The sequence below is a fragment of the Glandiceps talaboti genome, chromosome 17 (assembly GCF_964340395.1).
Source record: "Glandiceps talaboti chromosome 17, keGlaTala1.1, whole genome shotgun sequence".
NCBI classification, from domain to species: domain Eukaryota; kingdom Metazoa; phylum Hemichordata; class Enteropneusta; family Spengelidae; genus Glandiceps; species Glandiceps talaboti.
In genome coordinates, this window is record NC_135565.1 from 23,663,931 (window position 1) to 23,679,291 (window position 15,361).

General features: G+C 38.1%; 2 protein-coding genes across 2 annotated transcripts; both read left to right on the forward strand.

The window, feature by feature from the left end:
* The first annotated feature begins 1,317 nt into the window (after positions 1–1,317).
* Positions 1,318–2,328, forward strand: LOC144448222 (patched domain-containing protein 3-like). Its single transcript, XM_078138376.1, has one exon. It carries the CDS (start codon positions 1,318–1,320, stop codon positions 2,326–2,328), a length of 1,011 nt encoding a protein of 336 aa, XP_077994502.1.
* A 3,992-nt stretch (positions 2,329–6,320) lies between these two features.
* Positions 6,321–13,141, forward strand: LOC144448374 (patched domain-containing protein 3-like). The gene is made up of 2 exons (XM_078138595.1): positions 6,321–7,335; positions 9,693–13,141. The coding sequence occupies exons 1-2, from the start codon at positions 6,333–6,335 to the stop codon at positions 11,987–11,989; spliced, it is 3,300 nt and encodes a 1,099-aa protein (XP_077994721.1). The 5' UTR covers positions 6,321–6,332; the 3' UTR covers positions 11,990–13,141.
* The last annotated feature ends 2,220 nt before the right edge of the window (positions 13,142–15,361 follow it).

The following is a 15,361-nucleotide window of genomic DNA, read 5'->3' on the forward strand; positions in this document are numbered from 1 at the left end:
TTTAAGAATCCACCGCCCCCCCCCCCGGCTGGAGAAACTGACCGGTCCCTAACAACCTTTTGAGTATATATTCCTACCTGTAAGGCAAACACAGTTTTTTTCCTTACAGATAGGAATATATAGTCAAATTGTTGTTATATTTAGTCTGTAGACCAGGAAAACAACAATCTACGAAATATTACACGCCCCTATGGTTGTCCTATGGCGAGGTCCCGACTACACCATTTTAACAGGAAAATAAACTCTTAGCTTCGAGTAGTTTGCAGTTTTATGCACTACCTGAAGAAAGTGTTTACTTTAGCGGTGAGTGGACCTGCGCGATCACAGAAACAAGTGTAATTTTACCCCTTTCATATATAGTAGGCTAAATACGTCAATATTAACAATATTATCGACATTTTATTGTATTCTGATAGCAACAGTCTGAGACATAACTCGGGAAACAAATGCCTGTGATCTGAGCATAGCCCCTCCTATGGTCTGACTTATAGTACAGACGTACTGGCTGACAGCGTGGCACGAATGTCGTATCTTACAGACTAACCATAGACACTCAACGTGGAGGGTCGATGGACTAACACAATGAGTTAGCGTTTTCTTTTCAACACCTATGTACTTTGACGCACGTTGACTTTTCTTACTTGTCTGTGACTTGATGAAAGGCGCCACAGTTGCTTCGCCATATCAGATACCCTTCAACGGTGGGGGCGGGTAGTCATGCTGCTAGACGTTCGGGCTTTCTTTCGATGCTATAACTATAAGCGAACGATGTTCCATCCTCGATAGCGTTGTTCGGCTGTGTGTCGTATTTTATCGGAAGAACATCCGAGGGCTAGCTGATAGACTAGGGGCGGGTTGCATGGGAGCAATACAGTTCTCATAACAAACCATTGCACGTGTATGAGGATAGTACGATTGGAGTGAAAGTCCTTTTTACTCTGACTTATGTAACAACGTGGAGTTTGTTGAATAAACGAAGATCAATCCAACTACAGAGAATGCACAATTCAAGGAGATAGATACAGGTTTTGATATGAAATGAAACTTGCTCCCAATGAGGTTGAATTTCAAACATTTTAACAACGTAACAGAGTCAATAACTATTATGTCGACTTATGCAATAACCCCCCTAATAATACGCAAGGTAAACCAGTGACGTCAACAATGTCGGTATTAGAGCTAAAAGGGTTTCATTTCTGGCTCGCGCATACCTTTCATTTCAAATCGGCAACTCGTCACCATCAAGTTCTGTGATAGGGCACACCCATAGCGGCAATTTAGAGGTGTTCGGAGGAGCGTTTACTTTCAGGTTTCATAATGTTATCATCAAAGTTTACGTTTGATTGCATCGAGAGGAGATTAAGTCGGCTACTGAAAGTGTATGGTAACATAGTCGGTACTTACTATGTACCGTTCATCGTTCTCCCAATAGTGATATCAATGGGGCTGGCATTCGGAGGATTATTCTTCGTCCAAAACACAGACACTGAGTACCTTTTTAGTCCTGATAACGGACCAGCAAGGAAGCATAGAGCTCAGATCGAGGAACATTTTAGCGTGAATTTCGATGGCGACTTCACCGTTGCTCGACAAACACAGGTGGGACGGTACGCACGTATACTGGTATCAGCAGTAGATGATGGTAATATATTACGAGAGAATGCCTTGAACGAGATAATTGATTTGGACGAATGGGTTATAAATATGATAGTCACTAAGGAAGGAGACGATTATAAATATGACGATTTGTGTGGAAAATGGCGTGAAACTTGCAGTGACCCAAATACAGTATTGACATTACTTCAATACAATGCTAGCAATGTAAATAACTTGCAGTTATCATATCCAGTCACTGCTGTTCAAGGTATGGAATATTTCATCGGTGGAAGTCTTGGTGAAGTTGAATATCTCAATAATACAGATATCATCAAATCAGCCAAAGCGATGTCTTTGCTGTATTCCTTACGATCAGATGAACTTGATGACGTCAGTGGTAAATGGGAAGATAAATTCGTCGACTTGGCCTTGAAATACGAATCCGATGAAATTGACATTTCTTTCTTAATTTCAGGAAGTCTTGACCATGACTACATTGCTATAGTTATTGCCATGCTTCCTCGCATAACTATTTCGTTTTTCATACTGACAACTTTCTCTGTATTGACGTGTATGATGTCTAACTGGGTTGCAAGTAAACCTGTTCTTGGAATTATGGGGGTCATTTCTGCACTTCTTGCTGGAGTTACAGCCTTCGGTTTATTGTTATTTTGTGGTGTTCCGTTCATTCACCTCTGCATAGGTACGCCGTGTCTAATATTAGGTAAGTAAGTGAAGACGTATCACAGTATCAGTTCCAAATTTTCATTTCAATATTTGAACACGTTCATCGTGTATGTTTTACTTTTTGTCGTCATATACGGCTGGGCTTAATATAAGGTACGCCTTGACGGGCGGCCCTCACACATAGCTAGCTCAGGATATATATGTTGCGGGGTTCTGACTCGTCGTATATGGAAGAAACCATATCGGAGGGGAGACGACGACGGAACCCCGCAGCGTATATATCCAGAGCTAACATCGGTCAACCTCTCCCGACACGACGTATCTTACACACTAGGCTCTGCTGGGTTGTTTTCGTCTGGAGGCACAAGTTTCATTCTCGTTTTTACTTTTGTGTGATAGATGCAAGTCTGTTGTTTTAGTCTAAAGTATCCACAAAGAAGAAAATACAGATGTATTGTTAGAGTATGTAGATAATGCCAGCACTAGCTGCAACTGGGTATTTTTTCCCCATCAAATATCCACACATATTCACTAAACATTGGTCAGTTATCTGTAAAAAGACATTGCATCTGTTAATTACTGGTCAATGCTATCTGTAGGTAGTTTCGTAGCAAGTTTACATCTGGAACGAAAGCTAGTATAGACTTTGAATGTCAATTGTACTAGTTGTAACAGGAATATCATTTTTCGTTCAAACATCCACAGTATATTCACTGAAAATGGTTAAAATACCAATAATGATTGTACATGCTAATCAATGGTTGATATTATCTGACATAAGTATACAGAAACAGATTGAAATCTTGATCGCCGTTGAGGGTGCTTATTTAGGGTACGGACCCCAAACTCAATTTTGATTCGATTTATCGTGTATACAGCTTAAAAAATATGTTTATCTACAGGTGATGCAATACTGTTCATATTGTTGGAGAACATTTCTCTCAATGTTTGTGAACTTTCACTCGAATCGCCGATTATTTGTAAAGCATAGGTTGGGACAATTCACGGTGAAACACGCAGGAGCTAAACTAAGAAATGGCAACTTAAATAGGAATCTACACAGTAGATGTGAATTTAAACAAGGATACAAACAAAAAAGTCAGTATGATATTGGAAAGCACAACGTCTTCTGAAAGAAACGAACGGTAAAATCAAAATGTCGTCGTGCAATTTTGGGATGTACTCAAAATTAGTAACTAAGGATAGAAGTGCGACCCCCGTGTCGGTCAAATACAAGGAAGTCCCGTTTAACACCCATTTTAACCAAAACCAATACTTCATTTTAGAACATTGAAATTTTTAAAAGACCCCATTGCAGAGCAAAATACATAACCGATATGAAAATGTTAACCAGTAAATTAGCTGGAGGAAAATTCCCGGAAATTTCGAACTAGTCGAGAATTTATTACGTGGTTCCTTCCAGCACCTCATTTAAGGGACCGGTAAGTTTCTCCAGCCTGGGGGGGGGGGGGCGGTGGATTCTTAAATCGGGCCGACAAAAAGCCACTGACCCCCCTATCTGTAAAACCAATAACAGGCTGACCCCCCCCCCCCCATCACTTAATTCTAAAACATGATGACCCCCCATATATACTATTCACATGACAGGTATTTTTTGCCGGATTGTGACCCAGCGTGGACTGCTTGACTGTCTAGCATCTACTTTATAAGATCCCGGGTTAGCACTATCATAATTATAATTATTGACTACACAGGGTAAATATATTCCAAAAGGGTTTTAATAGCATCTTGACAGTGAAAGGTAGGGAGAAAGCTTGAGAAAGAAATATGTACATCTCTTATGGGGGGGGGGGGTGTCCTAGGGGGTATCCCTCTAGAAGCCCTGGGGGTTTTTTACCCTGAAAAGTCAATTTTGATACTATTCAGACCCTTTCAGACAATAATTTCCGAGCTTTACAAGACAGCACCAACATGTAAAAAGCAACTATATAGGGTTGAAACACTTTTGAAATATACTTTGATAGCATCTTGACAGTAAGAGGGGAAGAGCTTGAGACTGGGATATGTCCACCTCATGTGGGGGGTCCGAGGGGGTCTCCCTCTAGAAGCCCTGGAGGATTTTTACTTTTAAAGCCAATATTTAGGCTATTCAGAACCTTTCAAGCAATAACTTATCCACGTGTTACAAGGCAGCACCATCAAGTATCAGAAACTGTTCTTTATAACTTACATAGGGTTGAAATGTGTTCTTAAAAAGTTAAATGGCATCATTATATACATGTAGTAAAGGTCAGCACATCTAATGGTAGTATCATTGGTAGGGGAGATTTGGAATTTTTGACTATCTTGGCGAACATTTCACATCTTTAAAAGACAATATCATCTCAAATTAGAATAGGGTGAAAATATTTAAGAAAAGTTTAATACCATTATGACAGTAAAAAGGTTGTTGGTGCATCTGATTGTGGGTTGAATGTATGAGTGACCTTTGATGGGGGTGAAGGAGTCCTTGGGGTTTTCCCCCTGGCAGATCTTGAGTTTTTTGCTTCTGTTAAGGCAATGTTTAAGTTATTCATAGCCTTTGAGGTAAATATTTCCAAGCTTCGAAATGCTAACGTAAATGTAAGTTTTAAACGAGTTTCCCACGTCACATAAAAATGGGCCCGTAAAATTGGTATAGAGGCATTAATATAATACTATGTATTGTAATATGTAATATGTATTGCATGTATAGATAGAAACTGGAATCTGATGAGATGTGGTGATTTGTAGTGTCAATAACATGTAGTGTCCAAAATAGAAAATGTATCAATCCCTTCTGACAAGTTCATACTGACGAGTAGAACAATTTAGATTAACTTCTTTTATAAACTATCTATGAAGATTACATCAAGAAACCTTCAAGTTCACTTTTGTCCCAAAGTGCAATACAAGTGAAGCATTGATTGTGAAACAGCCAAGCATTTACACGACATGTTCTGTAACTAGTGTGGTAGCTAAGTAATACATGTATATATATATGTATAGTTATGTTTGAACTAATAAGTAATATTAAAGAATTCATGTAAGAAACAGGGACAAGAACAAATATTTACAAGTACCACATTTCAGACAAGTCTATATGTCATTGTAGAAAAGGATTTTTTTCTTCCATCACAATCCAAAATATAATGACCCCCCCTCCTATCCACAATTTTCAAACAGCATGACCCCCCTACTACCAATTTCAAAACAGGGTGACCCCCTCCCCCCTACAAATCCACCCCAGGCCGAAGAAACTGACCGGTCCCTCGAAAATTGTGTAAAGTGGACCCCATTTTAGACTCCTTATCTCTAAAAATACATGACCCATTTTAGACCAAAAGTTGAAAACCCCCAATGTAAAGGGTGGCACATATACGTATACCCAATAAGCCGCCCCCCCCCGATCGGAATCGGCCTTTTACCTAATGATGTTTATATCAGTTTTTCGTTTGCTAAAATTTTACATCTTTGGTTGTTCCCTTAGGTCTATGCTGACAGTGTATTTTTTCTATAGTCTGCTTGTACCAGTCATGCAGCGTCAGGGTCAACGCCCTTTTCAGAATTCTAAAAGTGAAGTGGTTACCCCACTACCTTCACAAAATGACGTCAATGTGCTATTCATTGTATTGTAATACACGTGGTCAAAACGTGCACATGATCGATGGTATTTCCCTTTGTGAACAGTAATTATAAAGTGAAATGTATGACTGCGCAGTTGTGTGGATTCCACCATGGCGGTATCCGGCCATTGCATGTTGCCGCTTTTACTAGCTACAGAACATATTCGTTTTGAACTATTATTAGAGTCAACAATTTAGACAGAACAAACACCAGGGCTTTCTCTCCGGTAAGGTAGCATAACAGTCATCACAGCAGACGACGTCCCTAGATCCTCGCGCTCCGAGTGTCTTACATAATTTACAGCTTGTCACAGGCTACGTATGTGTTGCTATAGAACACAGCGAGTGTCATTTCCGTGTCATTCCACCTGTGGCGTTTGCAGTCGTCTGCAGCTACCAGACCCGTACGTGTGTAATGCAATTTTAGTTTATCATAAATGAACAATGGGAGTCTCGCACGTAAATTTCGACTGCATAGAGAAGCGATTAAGTCGGCTACTGAAAGTGTATGGTAACATAGTCGGTACTCATTATGTACCGTTCATCGTTCTCCCAATAGTGATATCAGTGGGACTGGCATTCGGAGGATTATTCTTCGTCCAAAACACAGACACCGAGTACCTTTTTAGTCCTGACAACGGACCAGCAAGGAAGCATAGAGCTCAGATCGAGGAACATTTTAGCGTGAATTTCGATGGCGATTTCACCGTTGCTCGACAAACACAGGTGGGACGGTACGCACGTATACTGGTATCAGCAGTAGATGATGGTAATATATTACGAGAGAATGTCTTGAATGATATAGTTGATTTGGACGAAAGGGTGAAAAATATGATAGTCACTAAGGAAGGAGACGATTATAAATATGACGATTTGTGTGGAAAATGGCGAGAAACTTGCAGTGACCCAAATACAGTATTGACATTACTGCAATACAATGCTAGCAATGTAAATAACTTGCAGTTATCATATCCAGTCACAGCTGTTCAAGGTATGGAATATTTCATCGGTGGAAGTCTTGGTGGAGTTGAATATCTCAATAATACAGATATCATCAAATCAGCCAAAGCGATGTCTTTGCTGTATTCCTTACGATCAGATGAACTTGATGACGTCAGTGGTAAATGGGAAGATAAATTCGTCGACTTGGCCTTGAAATACGAATCGGACACGATTGAAATTTCGTTTATAATATCGAAGAGTCTTGACCATGACTACATTGCGATAGTTATTGAGATGTTTCCACGACTTGTCGTTGCATTTTTTGTACTGACAATATTCTCTGTGTGTGCATGTATGATGGCTGACTGGGTTACAAGTAAACCTATTCTTGGTATACTGGGTGTAATATCAGCATTACTTGCCGTTGTATCAGCTTTCGGTTTGTTATTGTTATGTGGAGTTCCATTTATTCATCTGGTGATTGGTATGCCTTTCCTAACTTTAGGTAAGTCAGTACGTGCACATAGTGTTTGCTGGGACATATTTAATGTTGGAAAAATGCAAAACAACCTTGCTGTAACTTCCACAGCGACGTTGAATGTGAATTTCATTAGTTTTACTAACTTCTCTTATTGTATTTTTGATTGAAAAGAAAGAGTGTCGTGGGAGCTGCTTTTTCTGACTTATATAATTGATATTCAATTCGAATATCGTGATGACAAACAACCGGGTTACTGAGTATTTACATGTAAAACGAACACTTCCTCTGAAAGTATGTTGTTGTTGTTGTTGTTGTTGTTGTTGTTGTTGTTGTTTACTTAAATTATCAACCTTGACATTGACACATAATGCAGTGACGTCATTGTCCCATTGCCCAGGTATATGGGAGTTCCATGTAACATAATGATAATAATGTAACTAGTAACGATGGAATTGTATGGTATTTTGGACAGAGTAATTATAACAAAGTCATACAATCGTGTGATACATGGGACTTATGTACCAACCGACTGTCACTATAGCAATGCTATAGATATAGCTAAACAAAATAAGATGCACTGGCTATATTTCAGGTTATTTAAGGTCACCGTGATCGTCTACAAAACAGCGGTATCGTTGTCTTCATTAAGTTACTGTACTTACTAGTACTGTTCATGTCAGTAATATACCTTTTGTGTATATGGTATATACGTAAAAGCCTTCATGACAGTGTATATGGTATATACGTAAAAGCGTTCTTGACAGTGTATATGGTATACATTTGTATATACGTAAAAGCCTTCTTGACAGTGTATATGGTTAATTTCCGAGGATAGCTTTATGTCCTGAGTTGAAAGAACTTTCCGTTGACGACGTACAGATAAATATGCTCGTTTATCATGAATACAAGTTTCGTCACGGTCATGCCGATGTACCCTGCAGTTGATTGAGTGTTTTGACCCGTGTAGTGATTGCAAAAACTGAACATTTAACGATTGCGTGTATCTATATTAATAAATGTGTGATGATCGACCACCGTCGTTTATATATCTCCAAGTATTGAAACATGTGGGAAAAGACAGACCGAGCTAGAATCTGACACTTCTTTATATTATGTGTGTTGGTACCCCTCAGGCAAGGCTTGAAGTGGGAGTGCCCATCGATGACATTTGGAGTAGTGAGTTAAATTCTAACTTCATATAGGTAATTGTGTTTTCCAAGTATTCTATACATGAAAAGGGTAACTGTCACACTAATCATGTATTGTTAAACCCTCGTTTGGTGGAGACTATATGGTTAAATCATATTTGATCAATGTAACGACATCATACATTATGTTAATTAAATGAGGTATCATCTACTTTGAAGTGGTATAAATAGCTATATGTGTATTCTATTTCTCACTCATTCCATAGTAGTGCATCGATCGTGGCTTTGAAGTCGTCCGGAAATTAAAGTTGAACTCGTTCTTTTTAACCAGAGATCAGATTGTTTAGATATCGTAAACAGTTATTTATACATGACTACGTTGATGCTACACGTGGCATCGAATCGTCTTTTCTCCTCATGTAGTTCAATGAGAAATCATGAACCCAAAGTTGTTCATGCAAATGAGTAAACCCCCCAACTGTTAGGTTGACGCTCATCCTCTATAGTGGTCTGAGATTGGCATAAAACAGTGTATACGTAGCATACTTGATATGACAAATGTACCATATTTGGACATTACATAACTGCCCCAATACACTATAACTTATCATTGGCCAGAATTATGTGATTGATTAACAAACACATTATGGTAATGACTGCGTGGGTGGCTGTGGTTACATTTGAAATTTCACCTCAAATCACTGAGCTAGACGTAAAAGAGAGCCCTTGAGATTTGATACCAGGATAGCTCTAGACTTAATGACACTGTACAGTACATGCAGTAGGTGGCTGCAATCCAACTCCCCAGTAATTAGCATAGAGGCGTGTAGTATTTCTTAGATTGTTGTTTTCCTCGTCTAAGGACTAAATATAACAATGCTTTCACTTGAACATATTTTCCCTACCGTTTAGAAAGAACATGAATTAAATCCTTGCTCATTTATCCTTCTTGAGTCCTTCTCCTTCGCGAAATTAATGATAGGTATGTGGACATTAGATTTTGAGAGAGAGAGAGAGAGAGAGAGAGAGAGAGAGAGAGAGAGAGAGAGAGAGAGAGAGAGAGAGAGAGAGAGAGAGAGAGAGAGAGAGAGAGAGAGAGAGAGAGAGAGAGAGAGAGAGAGATTATGGGAACTTTAAAATAATCTTTAAAAATTATTTCTGTGTGATGAATAATTGACCTACATTCAATTTGAATCTTATTATGAAATACCAATTATTGTTTGTATTTTGCAGGTGTTGGAGTTGACGACATGTTCATAATGATAGCATCATGGCGGACGACATCTCCACGACTTTCAGTTGCAGAACGGCTTGGAGAGACATTCTCAGAAGCCGCATTGTCCATTACAATAACCAGTTTAACAGATGCATTGGCATTTGGTATCGGTGCCATCTCTAACTTTCCTTCGGTCAGGATATTTTGTTGTTATTGTGGCGTTGCCATAGTATTTGATTATCTTTACCAAATAACGTTTTTTGGTGGTTGCATGGCATTGATTGGTCATCGAGAAAAACAAAACAGACACTGCGTGACGATGAAAAAGGTAGTTTCTAAATCAAGGGCTCCTTCAAAGGCGTATAGATTGTTCTGCGCAGGTGGATTTTCCTCCAACCCAAATGATGACATAGACAATGCTAGTGAACATATAGTTTCGAAATTCTTTGCTAAGTACTACGGTCCTTTTATAACTAAAGGCTGGGTCAAATTTCTAACCTTGTTACTTTACTTTGGATACATTGGTTTAGCAATCTGGGGATGTTTTAGCCTTTCTGAAGGAATTCGTCCACGACAGTTAGCGTTAGATAATTCCTACACTGTCAACTATTACGACGCTGAAGAAAAGTACTTCCTAGATTATGGTCCTGTAATACAGTACGTCATCACAGAACATCAGGATTATTCGAACGAAGCAGTGCAGGCAGAAGTAAATAACGTTATTGCGCAAGCTCACCAAAGTGAATACTTTTACAGCGAAAATAAGTACACAACTCAATGTTGGTTGCTTGATTATCTACAATTTCTTAATCAAACTGGTTTCACATACACTGATGAAGATTCGTTCATATCTATACTTCGAAATAACTTCTTAAGTTCAGTCTACTTTGAACATTACAAATTAGACATAGCTTTTGATTCTAAGAACATGACAATTGAATCTTCGCGGTTTCTCGTAACATCTCGTAGCCTCTCAGCAGGAACAGTTGAAGAAAAGAAGGAATTTTTACATAAGTCAAGAAATATTGCAGCTGAATCTTCACTTCCAATGATTGCATACAATCCCAGTTTTATATTTGATGACCATTTCGACGCCATTTTGCCGAGTATGATACAAAATATCCTAATTGCTGCCGCAGGTATGTTGCTTGTTTCTCTACTCCTCATACCCCAACCAATATGCAGTTTATACGTCACCGTTTCCATAGCATCCATAGTCGTTGGTGTTTTAGGCTACATGGCATTCTGGGATGTCGGACTTGATTTTGTTTCCATGATAACCATCGTAGTTTGCATTGGTTTCAGTGTTGACTATTCTGCTCACGTGGCCTACATCTTCGTGATTTCACAACGAGATTCTCGCAATGAACGTGCCATCGATAGCCTACGCCTTTTGGGTCTACCAATTTTACAAAGTGTTTCCTCCACAATTCTGGCAATTATTCCAATTTACACAGGCAACACGTACGCATTTAGAGCAATATTTGAAACTTTATTCTTGGGAATATCTTTTGGTGGACTTCATGGATTGTTGTTCCTTCCGACTTTACTATCCCTAATTGGTCCTGGAAAGATTGATACTAAATCGAAGGAAGAACTTCTCAACCGACCTGTTGATCTTTTGAAAACGTGGATAAAGGAAAGCAGTCAGCCTTATTGGAAAACACGTCTTAGACAAACTGAGTATGCGCAGAATTTAGCTTTTGACAATTCCAGCCTTGATTATCATGTACATAATGTTCCAAATGGTCATCACATGACCACGTCTAATCCTATCATTGCTAACGGTGGTGCGACACGGTCCCTCCTACTAGATGTCAATCAAAATTATGAAGCAAGAAAGACTAGGTCACATAACGTTGATCCAAAACAGACAAAAGTTCCACCGAGAAGAAATATACCTCATAGAACAAGTCGCCGACCTCGTGAGCTCTACAGTGTTTCCTCGAACGCTCGCACCCAGGGCATTGGCAGAAGACAACATAAACACTCACACACGACTAGAATGGCCAATATTGCTGGGAAATATGATGCAAGACTTAGAAATAGCAAACCAAGACCACATACTGCAAATGGTGCTGCTGTACAAGGGAGAATGGAGATGATAGATGTAGACTCCATACATACATCAATAAGTCAATTCTACCAAGGAAATCATCAACGGTATTATTTACCGTATAATTCGAGAAGTCGTTCAAACGGAATCCCCGACAACGATTCATACGATTTCTGGAACCAAAATATCGACATCAACCTCAGTAATAGTGAAAAATACTCGGAATTCAGTCAACGCAAATCACAAGGATTGTTTTAAAAATCGCATTTCTTGTAATATCCAAAATGAGCATACCCACATACAAATGACTGCGGGATTCCTTGTAATATCCAAAATGAGCATACCCACATACAAATGACTGCGGGATTCTTTGTAGTTTAGATATAATGTAGTCTGTCGTGATTGGAAAGGAGACCCTCTCACGTGATTGGAAAGGAGACCCTCTCACACAAATAATATTTTTGGATATATACAACACTGATTAGCGTTAGTGTTTAGCCATGGAATAAAAATGGCATTTCCCACGATGCTTCACACAAGAAAGCTTGAGAAACTTTAAGATATTTTGAAAATTTAAAAGGATGAAGATCTGTAGAATTTGCCAATGAGTGAATATTGTCAAGTCTCTGAAGTTGTGAGATTCCTTTTCTTGAGTACTTGAAGAAAGTAATCAATAGTTGAAAAGTGCCAAAGTATCGACTGTCAATAGATGCTATTATATTTCTCTTTACACTTTAACTATGGGGTCGTAATAAATAACTAAGACATTTATCATCTTCCAATTAATCGAAATATGTTATTGATTTCCTATATGATCATTTCAAATTCCTGTCACTGATATCAAGTATCAGATTTGAGTATACAGAATGAATTACGATTATTGAAATATGTTTGCATGTTTTCAAATCAATTGTTTGTATTTCTAATTTATCCCTACATGTAATTATATTGTTTGTATTGACTATATGGCTGTCTCCTTGCTAACGCTGTGTTATCAATGTTTTCATATAATGCCTAACCCATGATGTATTTTGACATCCAAAATGAATACGGAATCGGAAACAGTAACTCCAATTGCAAAGCTCCCACGTTAATCTAATTATATTTCATTCTAATGTAAATCAATATATACTATTTATTTTGATCATCACTTTACGTCACGTGACTGCTAATTGACATTTATCAACTGTTTACTGAACTCTTCTGACTGAAATACGAATCACTAATTACAAATCCCTGTTAAAAACCGTGTCCCATCTATGTATACTTTTTCAAGACTTCATCTAAATGTTACCTTTTAAAGCGATCAAGATTGTTTTTTATATTCACTTTATTTCTCCAAGAGTGGGTTTTACCACATTCTTTGGTGTCTGGATAGCTCACGACAGTAAACGTTTAGTGCTATATTGGATGCAATATATTTTTAACAAATAGTATATTGTGGTTGTATTATTATAATATAAAGGTTGCATTTATCGAGAAGTATTTCTAATAAATATTACACTGTATGTGATGCATTGTCAAATGTTTTCTTCATCTTAGCTGAAATTCATGTATGTATGTATGTATGTATGTATGTATGTATGTATGTATGTATGTATGTATGTATGTATGTATGTATGTATGTATGTCTATCTCTGTATGTGTCTCTGTCTGTCTCTGTCTGTCTGTCTGTCTGTCTGTGTCTGTCTGTCTGTCTGTCCGTCCGTCCGTCCGTCCGTCCGTCCGTCTGTCTGTCTGTCTGTCTGTCTGTCTGTCTGTCTGTCTGTCTGTCTGTCTGTCTGTCTGTGTCTGTTCATTTGTGCCAAATGACTAAACTCATTGATACTTATAATAACTGTAAAAATGTCGATGGAAGTTTGATACTGTGAAACAGTCTTAGTATGATGGCTCCAAAAATAGTTATTACTTCGACTTGATGATGGTGTATACATAGACAGCATGGTATTTGAAAGACGATGATAGCAATGTAGTGAATGTTATACATACAATTTGATTTGAGTGGTTTAAGGTTGAACTAAGATGCTGCGTTAGCTATCATATAGCCAAACGGCCCTAAAAATAGAGAAGACGAATATGATACGTTTAGTGGTATCATCATATCTATGGAAGCTCCTTCATATCAAGGCGACCAACCAATCTCTCCAATGAAACGAAGAAAACCTTAAGGAGATGGCCGCTAATAGTTCGTAGGATGGCGAGAAATGGTTGTAAGGTCGTCTTGTATAAAGTGTCTACAGGATACCACGTTTACAAGTGATCATCGTGACCCAAGTTGACCCCGCCTTGTTCAGAAAGTCGTGGATTGTCTTACTTAGTCATCGTGTACGTGGCATCATGACAATACGAAGACGATTCAAATCTGTCACCGAGAACTTGAACATGATGGAATTTGATTCTATATTGCCAAGTAAGTAATCTGAGGTAAGTTTTATTTGTTTTGTGTGCTGTGCAAATGTCGTCAGCAATACTTTAGGTAGCATTCCTGGTGTTCCTTAGTAGCTGAAATTATATACTTGGGTTTCGACTGTTGAGAAAACAAGGACGATTTCTTTCACAAGGTGAGGTCATTGTTGCTATGATCAACCACCAACACAGCGCTATCCGGTTGAGACCTCATATAACGAAATATGTCAAAAAAGCAGTAGTGCAAAGCATCTTCCCGCCAAAATATTTGTCGAATCTCAACTTTCTTTTGGCCTAAGTTATATTGGATGTCACTCAATTTATATCAAACTTGTGGTTTAAAAATGACAACATGAATGTATGTTTGATAAATTTGGAATCTGGATGTTATGTCTGGTACTACTAAGTTCTAGGGGTCAACACTAAGGTCAAATAAGAAGTATACAAATGAACGCCGTTATATCTGTTCGTTAAGGATGATATTTCTGTCGATGCGACAGTACAGAAGATACTATCTGAATTCCGACACTGAAGTTCGTAATTTTTCTTGTTGAAAATTGGATTTTTTGCTACTTACAATGTTATACGTTCATCATAAGTTATGACCTCGTTCGTATGTTCTGTCCTCGATCTCTGGGGTCAAATTGTTACTGTCAGTTGATTTAATCAATTGAAAGTTATGTTGATAATGACAGTAATTGGTATAAATGATGATAATAAATGTTGCGAATTCTTAATATTCGAGATGTTTGTCATCAAAGGGTGATATTTCAGGCAGTGGATATCACATTCATGACGGCGTGAATTGACCTGACCTCAAGTTAAACTATGTGTTACTCGGGGATGACACATTCCAGCGATGGAAACTGACACCATATTACGGCTTGACAAAAACATAAAATAAAAAGTTTAGAATGGAAGAGAGATATTATCATGAAATAACGCTAGCAAAACGTGCATACATTAACTATTCTCAAGGCAGATTTTGTAGATATGTGATTCTTCAACATGGACTAAGTTTAACTTGTTCATTATGGGGTTATATCTTGGTTGTTTTTTTCGTGGTTTTCATCCAATAATTTTTAATTTTTTAAATTTGATTCGTTTGTAATATTTATTTTCTTCTGTAAGTTATAGATGAGGTGAATGGAAATAATCTGAATTGTATACATTGAATATCTTTGAGTGAAAATATGACAACTTTTGATTTTTTCGCAATTGTGT